Genomic DNA, 22772 nt, shown 5'->3' with positions numbered 1-22772 from the left:
AGAGAATAATATTGTGTATTTTTCTGCAGATTTCTAGCAGAAGTGAGTGGTAATATTGAACCTGAAGTTGCCTGTTATATTACAGCACCTTCCATCACTCTCGAAAATTTAGTATGCAGGATCATCAATGACATGAGTTCCTTGGTGGTGGAAGATTCTGAGGCGCTGGTCAGCAATGTCATCAGTGTTGCGTGCTTAGACCAGGGGAAACTAATCCCCTTTCCTATCAACATTGCAATCCCATTCACTGCACGCTACAGAGGAAATTATCGAGACATCATGGTGAAGGTGACCAATATGAACTTTCAATCAAGTTACTTAACTCCCATTTCCTTTGATGGGTACCAGGGAAACCAGAAGGTTGGTGAATTCTTATTTGAGTATTATGACAGGGTCTATTGTGGCTGAACAGTTAAGGTTGAGTTAAATTTTGCAATTAAAGAAGTGATTAATAAGCCATGCTTTCCATCATGAATTTCATATATTGCCAAGGTTACCTAAATACGAAGACCCACATTTTCTAAGGTGACCATTAGTTTTGGGTGCCTTAAGCTTCAGGTGCTAATTCACGCCCCCAGAACAACCCCCAAGATAGGGAGGCATAAAGGTGACCTAAAGCTGCCTATCCTCCCTTCCTCCCACAGGTGGCTCAGAGTATAATTTGGTTCAGTGTGGATCTAACCTGATTTTTTTCTAGACTCAATTGTATTTCTCTCTCCAAGATTCCCCATGATTGATTGGATACAAAACTCCCCAATTAACATCATCTCTTCAGAAACATTAATTGGAGAAGTACTTTGCCCCAGAATACAGATGACTCTACAGTTTTGTTTTGTTTTAAATGTGAGCATGCGTGTGAAGTTGACAATTCTTTGGTAAATGAAACAGAGGAGAGATTATTTTGCATTTAACCTAAAGAACAGTAACACTTATATCTGCATATACCCACCCTCCCACTGACTAAACATAGGATGAAAACTTGTTAATGACACTGAGCCTTATTCACCACTGAAAGTTACTGGAGTAACACAGTAGAGAACCAGGCTGTCAAAATGGTAATAACATTTAAGTTATTTTCATTTTGCTTCTCAGAATACAGTTAGTTCATCCACTGGAAATGATAATCTACTAACAATTGTAGCATCCTTTTTCTCCCAAAGGGGACCTTTGCAGAGGTGAAAATTTGCCAGCTTGGTATTTTTTCTGTGGTTTCATGCTTAAAAAAAGAAACATTCACCATTCCAAAGAAAGGGCTCTCACAAAAGCTAAGCATGGATTCTAGAATCTCTTTCTACTACCCTCCAGAAACGTTCAGTTCTCCAGTGACCATGCAGTTAAAGGTAAGTGTGAAATATTCATATTTTTCTTCGCATCATGTCCATGTCACATGAGTAGTTCCAAAGAGAAACCCATCATAATGATGAAGGCCTCCAAACAGTGTTATTACTGTGGTTCCACTGCATAGACAGCTAGGTGGATATGGAGTGGACATTAAGAGGGACTCTGCAACCTTTATGCATAACAGACCTGGGCTTCATGTCAAATCCTTTTTAAAACCCAGGTGCCCTGATTAGCCTGCCTTAATTGATTCTAGCAGCTTCTTGATTGGCTGCAGGTGTTCTAATCAGCCTGTCTTAATTGTCTCCAGAAGGTTCCTGATTGTTCTGGAACCTTCCCTGTTACCTTACCCAGGGAAAAGGGACCTACTTAGCCTGGGGCTAATATATCTGCCTTCTATTACTCTCCTATAGCCATCTAGCCTGACCCTGTCACAGCAGATATAAATGAAGCAGTAGCTATTTGTATGCTTGCTATGTTCTGGGAAACAAGACTGTCTCCAACAATATTAATAATTATAATTAAAAAATCTACACAGTACATGAAGTCTTTGGGTCAGGCAGTGGTGTATTCTGTAGGCAAATTTTCTCCGCTCTGATCCATTCCCTTTGAGCTAATCTGGAAGTGCAAAAGAGTCATTGTCTCCCTATAAGTCAGTGGTCCTCAAATTGTGGGGCATGCTCGCCTGGGGGGTGCAGAGGAATATTTTTTGCAGGACAGGCCATCTGGTGGAGCCCTGGCCAGCCCTTGGGGGGCAGGTTGAAAGCTGCCTAGTCCTGCTGTGCCCCCAGACCAGCTTCGACCCCACCTGCAGCTCCATGATGTCCCCAGACGCAGCTCCACTCTCACCCCTGTTCCAACCCCAGCCCAGCTCTGATCCCAGCTGCAGTTCCACTCTCCCCGCTGCTCCACTCTCAGCCCCAGCCCCACTTCACCCTTTGCTCTTCCAACGTCCCAGCTCCGTTCCACTCACAGCCCAGCTCCAGGCCTGGCGCAGATCTACTCCACCCCCCTGCTCTGCTCGCAGCCACAGTTCTACTCCATCCCCTGCTCCACTCCAGCCCAGCTCCAACCTCAGCCGCAGCTCCACCCCCAGCCCAGCTCTGCCCTCATTCGCTCTCTGCCCCAAAGCCAGCTCTGCCTCTAGCCCCAGTTCTGCCCCCAGCTGTGCAGTAATAGAGGGGGGTTGCAGACAGATTCCATTACTAGTAAGAGGGGGCATGATAGGAAAAGTTTGGGCACCGCTGCTATAAGTCCGATGCTGGGAATACCTCATTGTGTGGATGTCCCCAGCAGGAATAGAGCCTATAAAACCTGTTCCTATTCCTTCCTCCTTAGAGTCACAAGCACAGAGGGTGTTCCTAGAGTTGGGAGGTCAGGAATGGCTGGACTATGATATGCTTCAGCTATTCCTAGATAATATATTGATCCTAGGGGATTATAACCAGCTGGTCCAAAGTTAGAGAACTGGAAGGCTGTTGTACTAGGGACCGAGAATCTGGGAGAGAAAACTGGCTACCTTATAGCTTCCCTGATGTGGTGCATCCAGAAAATCTGACCCTATTTTTGCAAATATGTGTAAATAATTACTTTTACTAATAATGAGATGAATACTCTTGTCTTCACCTCCATCCTTTCTCAAGCAAAACTCCCAGTGTAGTCAGTGAGAGTTTACTCTGACTAAGAACCTCAAGATTTGACCTAGCTGTAATATGTAAATGAAAACAACAAGTTAAATCAGAGCATGAATTTAAAATCCTTGGCAAGCAGAATGTGTATTAAAAGAGTCATAAAAATGAATATAAGAGTAAAGACAAAAAGGTAGTGTATAAATTCTACCTTTTAAAACAATCACACACACTAACAGGAGTCCAAATTATTTAATTAACAATGGCAGCAGTTTCTGATGACACTGTTACAAAGCACTTGGTTGTGCATATGGTAAAATGATTGGGAAAGGAAGAATCTTAGAGCTCATCAACAGAGTTAAAGAAAAAAATCTAGACGGTCTCAATTAAAAAATGGGAAGAGATTTTGTGAAATGCAACTCTCCTCCAGTTCCTGAAGTTAAACTAAAATGATTTTTAAAAAAGCAACATTTAAGTACTTGTACATTAATTATTCTGTTACTTGCTATACATAGGTCCAGCCAATTGAGCCATCACTGGTTTCCATATTAAAGGCAAAATATGACATGTACCATGCAGTAGTGTCTACTAGCCCACTGGTTCATATCCAGCATCCTTCATCCCAGCCATTTAACAAGTCAGTCAGTGTTATTCTACCCTGTCCTCCAAATCCAGAAAAAAAGAGATCGGGAGATGCAACAGAACATGGAAGAGCATCTAGTGCCACTGTAACCAGGGTTACAACTGCATATCATCTTTGGTAAGTGAGAACTTCTACCTACAAATCCAGCAAGATCAAGGCATCAATGGAATTGCAAATAGCCCTGACCAAACTAGTTTTATATTAAAATATATTCTTCACCTTAAAGTGTTCTGAAGGTGTCCTCTTCAAAAAATATAATTGGCCAGATTTTCAACTGATGTAAAACATAGCTCCATTGACTTCAATGAAACCACCCTGACCTACACCAGCTGGGGATCTCACCCAGGGTTTTTAACAGAAGATCGGGAAAAATTGAGACATATGTAGTAAAGAAGAATTTTGCTGTTTTCATTTTATTTAACTCCAGATTTTGCCAGCTTGACTCACACTGAGTAGTATTTTATTCCATGAGTAGTCCAGAATACAACTCAATGTTAGTCAGGGTGGCAGCTACGATCATGTCCAGGATTCACCCTTCGTTGCTGTAGATGGCTGAGTTTATTTCCTAGCAGAACAAACCAAAAAACCCACTCACTCTAAGTTCTGTTTCCTACTCAATGCTTCTTCATGGCCATTAATGACATCAAGTACAATGTGAAACAAATAGTTCAAAGCACAGAAGGATCAAGGACAACAACCTTATAATGGGCCAGCCTGGTCAGCTGGTCTCTGGGCCAGCCTGGTCAGATGGCCAGCCTGGTCTCTGGGCTCTACTCTAAAAGGTCAGAAGGTTATATGGGTCAAGAGTTCCAAAACCTAGTGATTTTTTGAGTGCCTTAATTTCACGGTGCCCAGCACTGCTCAGCTTTATGGGTGCCAGGTTTATATAATTTTTGGTGGTGCCCAGAATGGATCCAAACAGAGCTGTCCCGTCCATAGAACGGACTGGGACAACCACCCCGGCCCCCGTGATTTGGGGGCCCCACACTTCAGGGGGACACGAGGTCCAGAGTGGCCTGGAGGATTAGTGGGGGGCCTGGTGCTGGCAGCAGTAAGCGACGCAACCTGGCCCAAGCCTGCTCTGCCCAGCCCCCGGTGTTGCTTGGGGGATGGGGTGGAAGCCAGAAAGAGGTGCAGTGGGGGCTTGGGGGAAAAGGGTGGAATGGGGAGGGGGTGGAGTAGGGCCATGCTGGCGCTGGGTCACGTCGCTTGCTGCTGCCAGCACCAGGCTCCCCGCTAGCCCTTCAGGCCACCCTGGACCCAGCATCCTGCTGAAGCGCAGAGCCCCCCAAAGTGCGCTAAGCCCAAACATTGGTGGAGCCGGGCCCATGTTCCTAAACAGTGGTGGAGTATAGGCACCACAGGCCCATATAACTCGCCGCCTATGCTCAGCTTGATCAGAGGGTGGACGTACAGCACCAAGTTCTTTCTGAAAATCAGCCCCTCCCCCTTAGAAAATAGAGACAGCTGTAATCACTAGTCACTTTTGGTAATCTTGTTGACAATTCCTAATAGTAGTTCTTAACTGGCAGGTTAATGAAGTGCTCCTGACAACGAAACCCACTTGTCTGCTTCCCTAGGTGAAAGCATGGATAAAACCCTGTAGTAGGAACAGAGGTAGTGGGATTTCTTTTTAGGGGCCAGTTGGAGCAGGTTGCTGTCAGCCTAGAAATGTTGCTCCTCTAAATCCCTAAGAGATGGTTTAACCAATCCTACTGATCCTTTGAAAATTATAATATATATTCCATCATGTAAAATCAAATAGGCTGCCGCACAAGCAGGGGTTTAGGTGGTAAAGGGAATAACTGTTCCAATTTTTCACTTCTGGAAACCTCCTTAGATCACTTTTTAAAAAGGATTAAGTCTCATTCTAATCCCTTGTAGACCCTCATCCTCATCATAGATGCACCCTGTGATTTGGCAAGGTTGGTCATCACTGCTTATAGAAAGTTCTAAACTGATATCCTGTACCACGGGTGTTCGATAGTGCACAAATGCTTGCATCTCACCTGCCCACACTTAGCAATGCTGTCAGCCTAGAGCTGTGTAAAGTACATGACTTGAACTTCAGATGTACCTGAATTTATGCTAGGTTCTAATTTGAAGTGTGCCTGTAACATGGATTCTGTTCCTTGAAGACCCAGGATACTTCATTACTTCAGTTAGTACAAATATACCTGTAATGCAGAGGAGAAAGAGTATAAAACAGGGGTCAAACTAAAATGTCTCAAAACACAATTAAATGTGGCTGAATAACTTGATTCAATGGCCTAAGAATAGTGAGCCACATAGTTTTAAGCTTTTCTGCTCCTATACATTACATAGTGTTCAAGGCCTGGATTAACACAAAATAAAACAACAAACTGCAACTTATTTTCACGTATTCCTAGTACTTTGAACCATTTTATATTTAACCAATAAATGTCTTGGAACTCTTTAAAGCATAATCTTATACCACATACATGTAATGTAGAGCAGAAAGAGACTCAGGATCTATACAAAACAGGGCTCAAACTAAAACAAAACGTCTGAAGGACACAGGTATGGTGGGCGGGGGAAGGGAGGTAGTTTGTCCAAAAAGCTCAACCACTGAACATACATGTTCATGAAATACTGTGCAGTGTCCATATAATCTTGATGCAAACTCTTTTGCTTTCTTTGGATATCTGCAGAATTTCTCAGGCCATTTTTTAGAGTATATTTAGGCTTTCTTCAGAACACCTGATTTCCCACAGCACTAGTTGAAGACCACAGGATGTGAAGGAGCTCAGCTTTTTTGAAAATTGGGCCCTTAAAATTCAAGCTTTGTTTATAGGGATAGGCTGGGTGGAGGAAGTCACATTGTGGTTTTTTTGTGACCCTGATTGAGTCTGTCCCATGTGATCAGACTGTTCACTCCAGTTCAGCAGAAACTATTTTAATTTTGTTCTTCTTTGATAGGTGGCCTTTCTGCTGAGGTCTCTGATCTAGCTGAAGAAGTCAGAAATAAACCATGTCTCCTAGCTGCTGTGTTTCTCTGGCTCCGATAGACAGCATCTTAGTGTGTAATTGTCTGTAATTTCCCCAGTTGTTGTTAACTGTCTTATTATGAGTTTATATTTTGGTTCACGTAACAACTATAACTAGTTTTGGAAGGCTAGTTTTATTTTCCCCAAGATCAGACTTTTGGTTTTACACAGGGCTAACGTGTATTTTCACTTCTGGTGAATCAGTGTAAATCAGATGACCTTGTCAAAAGCAAACCTTGATATAAGTTTTGCTCAATATTAGACTAGAGGTTAACTACATTCATTTGGACATGAACCTTTCCAAACTACAGAGCCTGAGTATACCCGCAAACCAGTCCATACATGCCATTTTCTAGATGCAGTTTTTCAGTAAGAGACAAACCATCCCAGATGGTCTGCAGCTAGGCAGATTAAAGAGAAGGGAAAAGACACTGCTACAACACAAGTATTTAATATCCACAGAGCTTTATTTTAACCTTTGTAATGATTTCTCCTGTCTTGTGGTTGTCCAGGGCAATGAGTGCCTCTGTGAGAAAACATGGAGAGAATCTTGGTGAATCCTTGAAAGTATTGGGTTACAGAAGCAAAGAAGAGGAGTGGGTTGTGTTTGATGATGTTATTGTGCGGAATGCACGAAACGGACTTGTATCATTTGAAGTAGATGAGTATTTAGAAAGGTAACATATAAATAATTTCATTCAATTATTTAGGTAAAAGAGTCATATCCAAAGAAATTAATGAATGGGAACTTACTAGAGTTGAGAAATCATTCACTAAGAATTATTTTACTTGCCAAAGTTTGGCTCTTCCAGTCTGTAAATGTTTCATGAGATACGGATGACTTTCTTAGATTTGTATGTTATGAATAATTATGCCAAAAATTATTTTCGTAAATAATTTTTCATCTGCATATTGTGCACAAACATAACACAGAATGCACTTGACATCTGAAATTTAAGTTATAGTAATTAATTTTGATTGGACAGTATTTCTGCTCCCTGGCTGGATGAGCATAACTGTCAGTTTTAAGATTTCAGGTTGACATATATTCTCCAGTATTCACTTAAAATTCTCTGTTTATGTAAAGATTCTGCCAACAAATTTTGTATGATAGATCATGCCTGGGAACCAAAACAACCTGAGTCTAACCACAGTTGACTCAAATGCATTTAAACCTTTGAAAATCAATTTGTGATTTGTTTTCCCCAGAATTTATGCACATGATTTCATACATATTGGGTTTAGTGCTGCTATGTTTATGCAGGATAAATCCCTATTGATGTCTATGGGAGTTCTGCAAAAATAAGGACTGTGTTCTCAAAACCATGAACATTAGAATAAAGACTTTATTGTGTTGAACTGGGAAGTATTTGGGAGTTTGGTGAAAGTGCAGATTACTATGTACATGTGCAGCAATTACCTCTGTCATTCACTGTAGTTTATTACTGTATCATTTTGAAAGCAAAATAGAGGATATTTTGATATGCCCTAATACTAAACACCTAACACTCAAGTTTCATACAAGTAGCAACAAGTTGTGTATCTTACTCATGTCAAATATCCAGATTTACATCTGAGTCTGTTGTTAGAGAGGCTTATCGTATCTTGCATTATTGTTCCATCCAGCTAAATATTCTAAATGGCTCTAGAAGTGAAAAGCTCTGTAAACACATCAGGAAGAAACATGGAAAAAAACCAGTTCCCTACATATTGAATCATAAATATACTGCTATTAAAATATGTAAAAAAATTGCCTCCGTTTCATCATATCTTAAAAATATAAAATGAAACAAATATATAAATTCATGTTGTTTTAAATACTTATTTAAAATCTTTAATTTAGTATGATATAAAGGTCTGAAATGAGACGGCTTTTGTATTTATTCTCTGTAATGTACATACTATACTTTGCAATTACAATATAGTTGATCAAATATGAGAATATATATTTCAGCTGAAGATCCTACATACTATATATTAGTCATCATTTCTATACATTTTTGATACACATTAATTCTACTTCCCTCAAAACCAGTTACCCTCTTATTCCAATTACAATATTTTGATTCATCAGCTGGGTTTTGAGTCTTCATGAGAACTGAAATAACATAGGGATTAACATACTTGAACTGATCACTGAGAATTTATTCTAATATTCTGTGTAACAGCAGTCAGTGCCACTGGTGGATGTTTCAGATGGAGGTATAACCTTCCCATTACAACCAAGATCATTTAGTTATTCAATAGCGTATTGTAAGACAGCAAGAAAATTCTTTCCTGCCCCCAAGTTGTGGTTATCTTATGCTCTGAAGCATGAGTTATTCATATACATATCTAGCCTTTCATATTTTGTTTTAACTCAATAATATCCTCTGGCAATAAGATCCAAAAGGTACACAGCACAAAAGATGTTTTGTTTCCCTTTCAAATTTACTACTAAATGGCCCAGTTGGAATCAATGGGATTTTTGTTGAAAGTCAGTGGGACTTAAGATAAGTGCCAAACTCACAATTGAAAATTTTACCTATGGCCTTTAGTGGGAGAAAAATGAGGTACAACAGGGGAATGTTTCAATAAAGCTTTCAATCCTGAACAGCTTGACTTTTGGCCTGATGTCATATTCCAGAAAACTAATCTGAGCATTTGTTTCCTACCTTGAGGAGGAAAAATGTTATAGAATGGTCATCAGTTACCTGAACCACTATATTATCTTGCTTGATAAGTTGCAAAAGGTAAATAAAACGATTTATAATTCAATAAAGAATTAAGTGTCACCTCAGGGACTACTTATTTTCTTCTCTCTTCTTTTCTTCTTAATGCAGCTTTATTGTCATCCGCCTCTCATTTGCCATGGACAATACACATCTAGTTCTATTTATGCAGGCTCTGGAGGAAGCCATTCGCAGCACCATGGCTAATGTCGTACTATATCGGAAAAAAGAAAACCCTCATAAAATAGTTGTTTCACTGGTTCTGTCCAAAGAACTGAACTGGGAGCTGCAAAACCTGCATGAGGAGGGATACTTTGGTCCTCCAGAACCAACGCAACAGTTTCAACTAAGAGAAGGAGAGCAGATTCATTTTAGATTTAGTGGCAACATATTTGCCTCAGGTAAACTGGCCATTTCTTGTACATAAATACAACCTATCAAGTGAACGGATCTCATATAATATAGAACTTTGTCTTGCTTCCACCTGTTGCAAATAGTGAGCTTGCATTTAGGTAATTCTTTGAAACGGCACACTTCACTGTTGTCATTCAGTCCTTATTTTTTGTAAACTTGTAATTCGATAGGCAACCACTCCACTCTGATTACATGAAAAGAAGTTCATATGGTGAAATCCTAGCCCACTTAACATTAATTGGTATTTTGTCAATTACTTCAATAGGGTCAATATTTTACCCATAGCCCTCCCTTTTCTACTAATCTTCTTTTATGGTCATTTTAAGAACATCTCATTGGGGTTAAATGGATTTTAAATAAAAAAGGACAGATTCTGTTCATTTACATCAGTGTAAATCTGGAGTAACTCAATTGACTTTAAGGGATAGTGGCATCTAGGGCATATTAATGTTGTTGCTGGTGGCCCTCTGAATTAATTCATGTGATGATAGCCTATTGTTTAGAAATTTCACAAGTGCTCACAGTTGGTCTAACTGCTGTCATTCACTATTGCCATGGTAAAAACTATTCACTACACTAAGCACTTTTGAAAAGCCTACCCAAAATATTTATGCTCTTCTTTGCCAGGTTTTAAAATTAATTATGAGGGTGTAGCTTACCACCTTCAGAGGTCACATTGTACACATTACATAAATTCTTCCCAGGGAAACCCATCCAAAGAAAATCAGTGTGAAAAAAATAGTATTAGCTTTGCAAGTATATTGCATAGTTATACAAAATATGTGAAGAAAATGTTACGGTTGCAGAGTTAAGTACTCAAAAAACAGGGAAATGCAAAACTTATGGATATACATGCAACTCTTCCCCCTTTCTGTAGTCATTATAATACAAGGTTTACTTACATGACAATACACATCTCAAATAGTCATGTTATCAGTTGGGTTAAAGTCCCTTAAACTGATGAGTATAGCAGCCTCCCTTCATTCAGGTTAAATATAAGAAACAATAGCAGTCTCAAAGAGGGGCATCCAAGGCTACTCAAAAATTTGAGCTATGTAGGTGGAGAACTCTGCTGGCTATTGTTTGGGCAAGAATAGGTTTGAGAGAGCCAGAAACAGGAGAGTGACATAGAAGGAGCAGAGAGAGTCAAACATAGCCTGAACAAGCAGCTGGTAAGACAACCCTGGAAAAAGCATACTGAGAAAACATTTGGGGGGGGGGGGTGGAGTGGTAAGGGAGGGATGGAGGGAGTGCAGGCTGAAGGAGTTTGCACCAGTGTGCAAGGAGAGTGTCTCCTGTTTTTTGGTTTCTCCTGTGTTCAGGGAAACAGGACTTTGTCCATTCTTTGTAAATAAACAAGATTGCATCAAAGGTACCTGATTCCATCATCAATTTTCCCTCCCAACTGGAACATCCTCAAGGGTCCTGAAGTTTGACCAGCTGCTCACCTCAAAAAGTGTAACATTTAACAAAATAGTACACATTGTTTCCTAGAGCCTTAGATACAATATTTTCTTCTGCTCGTACTAATTTCATTGTCAACATGGACTTTCATTTCTTGTCTCTCCATGGTTTGTATTTCATTAATTTTATCATCTCCATGTGCATTGCTTTTCAAGCAGCAACACATCTCTCCTTAGAGGCACTATGAGGCAGCTAACTGCAAAAGATAATGTAACCGTTAATTTAAGTGGCCAGGAAAGTGTAGCTGTTGCTCTGTGTTTCATACTTAGGTCCCAGGCCTGAATACAATTTGTTTTGTATGATTTTATTTGTATAAGTCCTACTGACTTATCTTGCTCCGCAAAAGATTTTGTATTTATATACCGGAGAATCAGACATTAAAACTCAGTCTAAGAAATACATCTTTTTATAATGAATACAGATGATGGGAAGAATTTTGGAAAAGCCTACAGGCTTACTTTTCATTCACAAAGAAAGCCCAGACTGGAGCTCCAACTCCAAGAAGTGGATGAATTTGGTAACTACAGCTCACCTCATTACAAGGGAACTGCAGTATTTTACAAAATGAGCAGAGAAACAATAGCCAAGAAGTGGGATCAACCCCTTCTGCCTGATGACTATCAGGACCAGTCACCTTTATGCAAGTTAGCACTAACCTTACCAAAGGTAAGTTCCACAACTCCTTACTATTTGAAGTCTCTCTCTTCCAGACATTTTTTGTGAGATTGATATATCCTTTATCAGTAAGGATCCTAATTTGCTTTACAATCTACAGTCAGACACAGAAATAACCCATCTATAAAATGTCACTACTGGGGGCGGGGGTGAAACATAGTAGCTTTTTCACCTTGCACAGCTCCACTGGGTATTAATTTAGGACTGGAAATAAAGAATCTCATTCAGCTGAAACTGTGGGGAGAATTCCCCAGTTGAAGTTTATCCAGGACACTGCAATTCGCCCCCTGCTCTCCAAAACATACCATGGAATGGCTACAAGTGGTCAGTATCGGAAATTATTATTAAATATATGGGGGCTGGACCATGCCTTTAAGGCAGAGACCAGTGTTTGGGAAGGTGCAGAGCCACAATTTCACGGGGAGCTCAGGGAAGAATTTAGACTATCCATTTTCCTTAAGTATCCATAGATATATGGTTATCTTTGAACCTGAATACTCCATCCCTTTGCATGCCCGGTAAGTCTCTGTAACTTTGTCATGTGCGTTATTGGCTTGTCTCCATCTCTAAGACATGCATAAGATTTTCAACAATCTTCTCTCACTTTGACCATTGTAATGTCACTGGTTGCCTCCTCAAGACCCAGATCTCCAGATAAAGAAATGCCAATTGACCTCCAATACCAATTGTGTCACCTTCAGCCTCAAACATCTCTACTCCATCTCCCAATTTATTACAGAACTCTTCTGTTTGTTTTTAAAATCCTCACCAGATTTGCTGCAAGACCTTGTGAACCATGTTGTAAACTGCCATAGCTCCATCAAAGTCAAGGCCAATTTACATCAACTGTCAATGTCTCCATTTCCCATTGTATTCCTCCCATGTTTATAGCACTAGTCTCCCACCATTGTCCCTTTACGTAGTTTCACCACTCTTGCTATGAGTCCCTTTTCTGCAGATCTGAAACAGCCTTCCTTGTTGTTGTTTCCCCATTACCATACTCTTTACTTCTCTCTCCCTCTGCTATTTTTTGCTATCTAAAGGTTGAAACTGAATTAAGTTGTGTACATTTTTGCACCAGGATACGTTTTATTTAAGTGAAATATAATTCAAAATTCCATTATAAAAGACAATATATTCCTTTTCCTTTTTTATTTATTTATTTTAATTTTTCAGCAGAAAGTTAGCCTTCCTTCACAAGTGATCTACAACAGTTATATGTGGCACTTCCCTGGAGAGTCAAAGGGGATACTTAAAGAAAATCTATTTATTTGGACCCAGGCTTCACTTTGTTTCCTTCCCTCCTCCCACCCCAGTTCTGTGGTTTATTCCATCTTCTTTCATCTTGGTGCATAAGAATCATGTTATGTATGACATTGGATGGTACTTGAAACAAATCACATTTGCAGGTATCAAGTGCTTCAGCTTTGCTTTGGTACTTAATCACCTGCCAAGACCTTTTATTGCTTTCTGTATTCTATTGCAAAGAACATGAGCCCTTATATGTCCTGATGGGACAGTCTATCAATTTGCAGTAATTACATGTGCCCCTGCTCCCCCCGCCCCATTTAAATGTACGGTCATCTTTGCTATCAATACAACCTTCCAATCCCAGTGTGGTGAGGAAGTTAAGGCTGAACTGATACCAATGGTTATGAAAGAAGCAAGCACGGGAACACTGGTAATTTGGTAGTTGCTCTGTAGTGACTGGAAAACTTCTATTATTGGAGAGACTCCCCCCCCCCCCCCCAACACATCCCTGGAAGTAAATTTTGAGGGTTCAATATTTAAAAATGAGCCCGCTCAATCTGAATAATTTCAGTAGAGGGGCCTGAATTGAGGTAGAGAAAAAACAGTCTGCTTCGAGTGGTTTCCTTACACGCCATTCTTAGATGCCATCATGGGGAATTCTGGCTGAAGCAGCAAACAATTTCTCCTCGAGTTCCCAGATAAACACATGCAGTAGCAGAATGTCTGCCACCCTCAGAAAAGGTGCAGCATGCGTTCCCCCTTCCTGCTTGGCCAGCAGAGCTAGCTTGTGTGGGGCGTGGAGCCATCTCCCTTTTAGGGTGCTCGCAGCACAAGTCATTTAACAGGTACCATATTCACTAGCCTCACTGTGGCTTGCCTTTTGCAAATGGGCACAAGTGATGGGAAAGTCTGCACAGGGCCAGCCACCATATGGCTCAAAGTGTCCTAATTCTATACCTGCCTCTTCAGAATTCAAAGTGTGTATCAGGCTGCTTTAAATAACTCTGAAATTGCAGTATGCGCATTTATTCTACAGATTAGAATGGAAGAGACCAGGAATAAGTCTGGGTCTTCCTTGCTTATTTGTAAGCATTGATGAAATGTCAGAGTTGTAGTTCTTCTGTGGATCTAGAATAAGTTAACCTTTTTTCTGCTATGCAGTTTCTATATTGAATATAGCAATTTCAAAATTCCCTTGAGCAAGATAGGCCTTATTACTCTCAAAATGTGTTTCTTGATAGGAAATATATAACAGAAGTATGTATGAAGTAATACATAACTTCAGGGGATCAGTGCAAGCCTTGGGTTTCCAAAGAAACTTCCTCTAGTTTGTAGTGATGAGTTTTTAGGAGAAAAACTTAGGAGAGACTGAAAGGGATCAGATTCTGCCCTGAATGAAAATATTTAAAAAAAAAGTAATTTCTTAGAAATGCTCAAATATGGCAAGATTTGCACTTCACTTCCCCCCTAAAAAATGAAATGCTTCTCTACAAAAGACTGAGTAGAATAAATAGCATCATAATCAGATCTCTCTCTCTTGCAAATATTTTTTGTGTACAGAACCAACATCTGTTTAGAAACAGTTGGCAAGAATTGCCATTTTAAATTGCCTTCTGTCCTTCTTTTTAACCTTAGCAAGAAAAAGGACAAATACTGGAAGTACTTTAGTTAATTCAACTTCGGTCTCTTAAAAGACATTGGTTTACATCAGGGGTCAGCGACCTTTCAGAAGTGGTGTGCCGAGTAATTTAAGGTTTTGCGTGCCAGTAATACATTTTAATGTTGTTAGAAGGTCTCTTTCTATAAGTCTAGAATATATAACTCAACTATTGGTTTTTTTTAGCTTTTAAAAATGTTTAAGAAGTTTCATTTAAAATTAAATTAAAATGCAGAGCCCCTCGGACCAGTGGCCAGGACCCGGGCAGCGTGAGTGCCACTGAAAATCAGCTCGTGTGTCGCCTTTGGCACACGTGCCATAGGTTGCCTACCCCTGGTTTACGTGCAAAAGGGCAATGGGAATGTCATATGCATTTTAGTGGTAATGAAACCCTCATGAATACAGGGTTAGACTTTGGCCATGTCTACACTACAAACTGTGGTTGATGCAAGTTACAGCGTCATTAAGCCACCGCAATTAGCATATCACGCTTGCATGGGCATACTTGTCTCCTTACGTCAGCACTGCACATCCACACAAAGAGTGCTTATATCGATGCACAGAGCAGTTTACCATGGATAGGTATCCCAGTGTGCAACTTGCCAGTGTCCAGCATATAGTTTTTTAGGAAGTTTTGGCAATGCATGGTGGGGTTGAAACAAATCATGCAGGGGGGGCCTGGAACCAAGGTGTCAACTTCTCAGTGTTTAACAGTCTCCGTCTCATAATTGTCAAAACTTTTTCAAAATTCCAAAAACCTGTATGGCCCTCCTCACTATCCACTATCTTTGACAGAAGCATGGAGCCTGCACAGCTCTCCACTATTGTCATAAGCATTGCAAGCACAGGATCCATGATCCTCCGCTATTTGCTGAGCTGCAAGAATGAATCAGCAGGGAACATGATGATTTCTTGGAGAACCAATTCAAGGTCACTGATGGCCTTCACAGTGCAGCTGCATATGATGGAGTGCCATTTCTGGGCCTGAGAAACAAGCACTGACTGGTGTGATTGCACCGTAATGCAGGCTTGGGATGATGAGCAATGGCTGCAGAACTTCCAGCTGCAAAAGGCCACATGCCTGGATCTGTGTGCCACGCTCACCCCAACCCTCCAGTGTAGGGACACCAGAATGAGAGCTTCACTAATAGTGGATCAATGGTGGTGATTGCACTGTGGAAACTTGTAATGCCCAATTACCCACTGACTGATAGCAATCACTTTGGAGTTGGAAAAAACACTGTGGGGCTCTTGTCATGAAAGTATGCAGGGCCGTTAAATCAACTCTGCTAGGCAGGACTGACTCTCAGCAACATGCAGGAGATTCATAGATATTTAGGTCAGAAGGGACCATTATGATCATCTAGTCTGACCTCCTGCACAACGCAGGCCACAGAATTTCACCCACCACTCCTGCAAAAAACCTCACACCTATATCTGTGCTATTGAAGTCCTCAAATCGTAGTTTAAAGACTTCAAGAAGGAGAGACTCCTCCAGCAAGTGACCCGTCCCCCATGCTACAGAGGAAGGCGAAAAACCTTGGATGGATACTGGATGGATTTTCAACAAACTGTAGTGGAGTGACAGATGGCACGCATATCCCTATATTTTGGCACCAGACCGCCTTGCTACAGAGTACATCAACAGAAAGGGCTACTTTTTTATGGTTATGCAAACATTGGTGGATCACCCTGATGTTGGTGATGCATCCCTGGTGAAGTGGTCACAGAAAGTGCATGACACTTGTATCTTTAAGAACACAAAAAGCTACAAGCAGGGACTTCCCCACCCCCCCTCCAACTACCAGATGATTATTAGCAAATGTTGAAATGTCACTCAATAGTGATTTTGGGAGACCCAGTCTACCTCTTGCTCTCCTGACTCATGAAGTTGTACACAGGCCACCTTGAAAGCAGCAAGAAAAGATTCAGCTACAAACTTAGGAGGTGCAGAATGAGAGTTGAATGTGCTTTTGGTAGATTGAAAGGCTGCTGGCATCGTTTACTCACAAGATTTGATCCGTGTGAGAAAAATATCCCAGTGGTTATAGATACCTGCTGTGTGCTGCATAATATGTGTGAAGCAAAGGGGGAAAGTGGCTATCTGCTAAGTTTGAACAGCCAGACACAAAGGATATTAGAAGAATTCAATGCAGAACTATGCAGCTTAGGGAAGCATTGAAGGAGCTCTTACTTTAACAGTGAACCACAATATTGTGTTGTGCACTGTGCTGTATCTGGCCTGGCTGTTTGGGAGCCTGTTAGGAATTGTGTGGTGCTTGATTTATGGTTATTACAGTGTGTTTGTCACTGATCCCATGAGATGTGTCACACTGTACAGCAACAAGTGGGTGCCTTCAGAATTGGTAGGCACTCTGCAACATATGTTGTGAACTAATAAAGATTAATTATGTTCCAAATAATAGAATTTTATTCGGTAATAAGCTTAGTGAAACAATCCAGAGTGGCATGCAGGGTGGTGGTAGGGTCTCCACCAAGTCTGACATACATCTTTATAAAAGTGGCAGGTCTGCAGCTTGGCACAGCATTGACAGAAGGCCTCCTTGGCTTTCTGGTATGCCTGCCTCAGTTCCTTCACTTACACACAGCACTGCTACTGGTCCCTCTCATATCCCTTCTTCTGCATCCCCCAGGAGATCTGCTTATAGATGTCAGCATTATTATGGCTGGTCCAGAGCTGTGCTTGCTCAGTCTCTTCTCCCCAAAGGATCCAATATCTCCTGTCTACTCCAAGCTGGGGCATGTAGCCAACATGGAGGGTTGGGAAATTACATAAAACAATGGAGAGTTGTTAGGTGTGCTCACCAAGCTGTGCACTTAGGAAAAGGCACTTAAAAAATATGCGGGGCTTTAAATGGGAGGGGGCCTTCCAGTCTATGTAATCCCTGGGCAGAGGAGTTTACAATAGAGACCAGAGCGATCAGTGTTGGGTATTGTGGGACAGCTGCTGGAGGACTGTTAGGGTCAACATAGTTAACAGTTTGTACACTTGTGCTGCGTCAACCTCAGTACATCGATCATCAGTGCTACTCAGGGTTAGTAGGTTGCCATAACTGGGTACTTACATTGGTGGGAAACAAATGTAAGTGTAGACACATGCACAAGTAGGTCAACACAAGGCAGCTTACGTTGATCTAACTTTGTAGTGTAAACCAGGCCTTTGTCCTTTCTTTTTGGCTGGTCAACGTGAGTGGTTTATGAGTTTATGTTCCATATGGGGAATTCCACTGCTATGAACTGTAGACATTTGGGATTCATAGTCCCAAGCATGGGGGAAGTATAATCCAAAGAGTTTTTGTCCTCCTTTACTGGCTTGTCAATGTGAAGTTTGAGGCTGCTGCTATTTCCAGCTAATAGGTTTAGTTCAAGCAGTACAGGACTTACATTTTGATTGTTGGATTCTGGATTCAGTCCCTGCTAACACCCCATCCAAGAGTCTGCTACAAAGAGATATGAGCCAAAGAAAGAAACACTCTTGCAATAGTTTGTGCAATGCTGAATTTGGGTAAGCACCAGGCCTTTCCTTCCACTTTGTTTTGACTGAAAGTCAGAATCTGGCTTACAATGAAAGCCAATCATTTTTGTATTTTTTATCAATTTGTGTCATAATTCTTTGATCTTTATATGTGATTTGGGATAGCATAGCAAAGCTAGGATGATTTGTTATTTTATAGCACCAAAAATTCTGCTAGGCATTTAACAAAATACATTAAAAAGAAAGATTCAGCCCCTGCCCAGAAGAGCTTACAGGGAAGTCAGTGGGCACAGGTCGAGAGTGCACAGTTTGACTCATGCCATTGGAAGTGAGGGCAACAGAGTCAAAAACAGAATGGCATAGCAAAGGACAAGGGTTCCATGAGTCTGATAATATGGATTACTCAGTTTAATATTCTAGTAGCTAAAAGGAAGATTTTGATTAGCTAAGGTGCTTTATAACCTGATCTAAAATTACTAACATGGCAAAAAGGTCTGTAGGCCAAGTTGTTATAAAACGTTCATCCTAATTTTTAAGCTCAGTGGTGTGATCCACAAATTTTAATTATATAGAGGTCCTTCCCATTGATTTTGGCTTCTAAAGAACAAAAGCATCTTAATAAAACAAGTAAAACTAGACAAGCAAGGATAGGTATGCATATAAGTCAGGGGTGGGCAAACTACAGCCCGCCAGCTGTTTTAATGCGGCCCTCGAGCTCCCACTGGGGAGCAGGGTCTGGGGCTTGCCCTGCTCTGGCGCTCCAGCTGAGGAGTAGGGTTGGGGGCCACACCGCACAGCTCCTGGAAGCAGTGGCATCTCCCCCCTCCAGCTCCTACACCTAGGGGCAGCAAGGGGGTTCTGCTCCGCCCACTGCCTCCGCCCTAGGTGCTGCCCCCGCAGTTCCCATTAGCCAGGAACCACGGCTAACGGGAGCTGCAGGGGCGGTGCCTGCGGAAGGGGCAGCACACAAAAGAGCCGCCTGGCTGCACCTCCATGTAGGAGCCAGAGTGGGGACATGCCACTGCTTCCAGGAGCTGCTTGAGGAAAGCCCTGCCTGGAGCCTGCACCCCTGAGCCACCCCCCGCACCCCCAACCTCCTGCCCCAGCCCTGATTCCCCTCCTGCCCTCCAAACCCCTTGGTCCCAGCCCAGAGCATGCTCCTACACCCCAAACCCCTCACCCGCAGCCCCAACCCAGAGCTCTCACCTCCCATCCCCACCCAGCCCCCTCATTTCTGGCCCCACTCCAGAGTCCTCACTTCCTCCTGCACCCCAACCCCAATTGTGTGAGCATTCATGGCCCGCCATACAATTTCATATGCTTACAAATGCAATTACAATAGCAATGTTGATAATTTACTGCAGGCAATTTCAAATTCCATGTGATGTTAATACACAGTGTTTGATGTACTTAATGAAGCAGTTACAATACCCTTATCACATTAGTGTGCAGAGAATAAAATTATGTCATTTCATCAAGAAATTTAATCAGTTACTTCCCCCCATGCACAATTAACTTCCTGCCTATATTACACACTTGCCATATTACAGTAAGTATATAATACACTTCTACAGCATTGTTTCTTCAGAATATGTAACCCACTTCTGTTTATCAGATACACTGAAGCCACATTGTTTCTTCTCTACCCAGTTCTATGAGGTTTATGTTAATCCTGTACAGTGGTTATACTACCATGTATCTCACAGGCACAGTAAACACAATGCTCATTCTACTTAGTACTGTTCATCTCTGGCATATTGATAACGCAGAGTGTGTGCATGGTATTGGTATAGGGATAACAACACAGCCCAGTCTATTTGTAGACTACTATTCCGGTTGTCATAGCCCCCCTGAAAAGGTCTGTCCTTTTAGCATGCATTAAGTATTAAAGCCCTTAGCACTATTATATACGTGGAGTTTATTTTTGCTTTCAAGATGCATCTTTCTTCCCTCTTTGGTTGATTGGGAACAAGAGTCACACTAGTAGTCAATACAGAACGTTGTTTTAAACTATTAGTACTTTGTACTTCCTTTGCTTTAGGATGAGATTTTCAGAAGCATTCAGCATTAGCCCTATACTGCTCCCACCAGCTTCAATGGGAGCAGAGTTACGCCAGCCATAGTTCCTGATCTTACGATAATTCAATTTTGCAAAGCAATTAAAATTAGTAAGCTTTTCAGTACCAAAAACAAAAAAACCTCTTCCCTCTCAGATGGTGAAAAGGAGAGTCTATCTGTAGAAGACAGACAGGAAAGTAAGTCACTTATCCTATCACTTAACAGCACTTCAGAATCAGAGCCTCACCCCTTGAGCACAGCTGTATCTAATTTGGAGTTCACTCAGCTAGCTGTCTTTAGGAAGGGAATTCATTCTTTTCTTTGAAGGCAGAGGGGTTCTTGTTTCCCTTGGCTAGTTCACATTGTATAAGACTTAGCCCTGGTCTACACTAGGACTTTAGGTCAAATTTAGCAGCGTTAAATCGATGTAAACCTGCACCCGTCCACACAATGAAGCCCTTTAGTTCGACTTAAAGGGGTCTTAAAATAGATTTCCGTACTCCACCCGACAAGTGGATTAGTGCTTAAATCGGCCTTGCCGGGTCGAATTTGGGGTACTGTGGACACAATTCGACGGTATTGGCCTCCGGGAACTATCCCAGAGTGCTCCATTGTGACCGCTGTGGACACTCTCAACTCAGATGCACTAGCCAGGTAGACAGGAAAAAAAATGGAAACTTTTGAATCTTATTTCCTGTTTGGCCAGCGTGGCAAGCTGCAGGTGACCATGCAGAGCTCATCAGCAGAGGTGACCATGATGGAGTCCCAGAATCGCAAAAGAGCTCCAGCATGGACCGAACGGGAGGTACGGGCTCTGATCGCTGTATGGGGAGAAAAATCTGTGCTATCAGAACTCCGTTCCAGTTTTTGAAATGCCAAAACCTTTGTCAAAATCTCCCAGGGCATGAAGGACAGTGGCCATAACAGGGATCCGAAGCAGTGCCGCGTGAAACTTAAGGAGCTGAGGCAAGCCTACCAGAAAACCAGAGGGGCGAACGGCCGCTCCGGATCAGAGCCCCAAACATGCCGCTTCTATGAGGAGCTGCATGTCATTTTAGGGGGTTCAGCCACCACTACCCCAGCCGTGTTGTTTGACTCCTTCAATGGAGATGGAGGCAACACGGAAGCAGGTTTTGGGGACAAAGAAGATGATGATGATGAGGTTGTAGATAGCTCACAGCATGCAAGCGGAGAAACCGGTTTTCCCGACAGCCAGGAACTCTCTCTCACCCTGGACCTGGAGCCAGTACTTCCCGAACCCATCCAAGGCTGCCTCCTGGACCCGGCAGATGGAGAAGGGACCTCCGGTAAGTGTACCTTTTAGAATACTATACATGGTTTAAAAGCAAGCATGTGAAAGGATTAATTTGCCCTGGCATTCGCGGCTCTCTCCCAAAGCCTTTGCAAAAGGTTTCTGGGGAGGGCAGCCTTATTGCATCCTTCATGGTAGGACACTTCACCACTCCAGGCCAGTAACACGTACTCGGGAATCATTGTACAACAAAGCATTGCAGTGTATGTTTGCTGGCGTTCAAACAACATCTCTCTGTGTTATCCTCAGGAGAGTGAGATATCATTCATGGTCTCCTGATTGAAATAGGGTGCTTTTCTTCAGGGGACATTCAGAGGAGCCCGTTCCTGCTGAGCTGTTTGCCTGTGGCTGAACAGAAATGTTCCCCGCTGTTAGCCACAGGGAGGGGGGAGGGTTGAGGGGGTAGCCACGCGGTGGGGGGAGGCAAAATGTGACCTTGTAACATTACATACATAGCACATGTGCTTTCGTTAACAGCAAGGTTTACCCTGAAAGACTGTAGCCACTGTTTTATAACAGTGTCTTTTTAAATACCACTGTCCCTTTTTTTTTCCTCCACCAGCTACATGTGTTTCAATGATCACAGGATCTTCTCCTTCCCAGAGGCTAGTGAAGATTAGAAAGAAAAAAAACGCACTCGTGATGAAATGTTCTCTGAGCTCATGCTGTCCTCCCACACTGACAGAGCACAGACGAATGCATGGAGGCAAATAATGTCAGAGTGCAGGAAAGCACAAAATGACCGGGAGGAGAGGTGGTGGGCTGAAGAGAGTAAGTGGTGGGCTGAAGAGAGGGCTGAAGCTCAAATGTGGCGGCAGCATGATGAGAGGAGGCAGGATTCAATGCTGAGGCTGCTGGAGGACCAAACCAGTATGCTCCAGTGTACGGTTGAGCTGCAGCAAAGGCAGCTGGAGCACAGACTGCCACTACAGCCCCTGTGTAACCAACCGCCCTCCTCCCCAAGTTCCATAGCCTCCACACCCAGACACCCAAGAACGCGGTGGGGGGGCCATCGGCCAACCAGCCACTCCGCCACAGAGGATTGCCCCCCCAAAAAAAGAAGGCTGGCATTCAATAAATTTTAAAGTTGTAAACTTTTAAAGTGCCTTGTGGCATT

At 42.2% G+C, this 22772-nt stretch overlaps 1 protein-coding gene across 1 annotated transcript in view; it reads left to right on the top strand.

The window, feature by feature from the left end:
* DTHD1 (death domain containing 1) overlaps nucleotides 1–22772 on the top strand; it is a 43813-nt gene that overhangs the window by 8971 nt on the left and 12070 nt on the right. Inside the window, exons 3-8 of the mRNA XM_073343200.1 lie at nucleotides 30–360; nucleotides 1161–1340; nucleotides 3482–3726; nucleotides 7130–7294; nucleotides 9440–9729; nucleotides 11628–11872. Coding sequence (XP_073199301.1) covers nucleotides 30–360; nucleotides 1161–1340; nucleotides 3482–3726; nucleotides 7130–7294; nucleotides 9440–9729; nucleotides 11628–11872 — 1456 coding nt within the window. The remainder of the gene's footprint in view (nucleotides 1–29; nucleotides 361–1160; nucleotides 1341–3481; nucleotides 3727–7129; nucleotides 7295–9439; nucleotides 9730–11627; nucleotides 11873–22772) is intronic.

The sequence above is a fragment of the Lepidochelys kempii genome, chromosome 4 (assembly GCF_965140265.1).
Source record: "Lepidochelys kempii isolate rLepKem1 chromosome 4, rLepKem1.hap2, whole genome shotgun sequence".
Taxonomy (NCBI): Eukaryota; Metazoa; Chordata; order Testudines; family Cheloniidae; genus Lepidochelys; species Lepidochelys kempii.
Note: the sequence above shows the minus strand (reverse complement) of the source record. Positions and strands in the feature narration are given on the sequence as shown.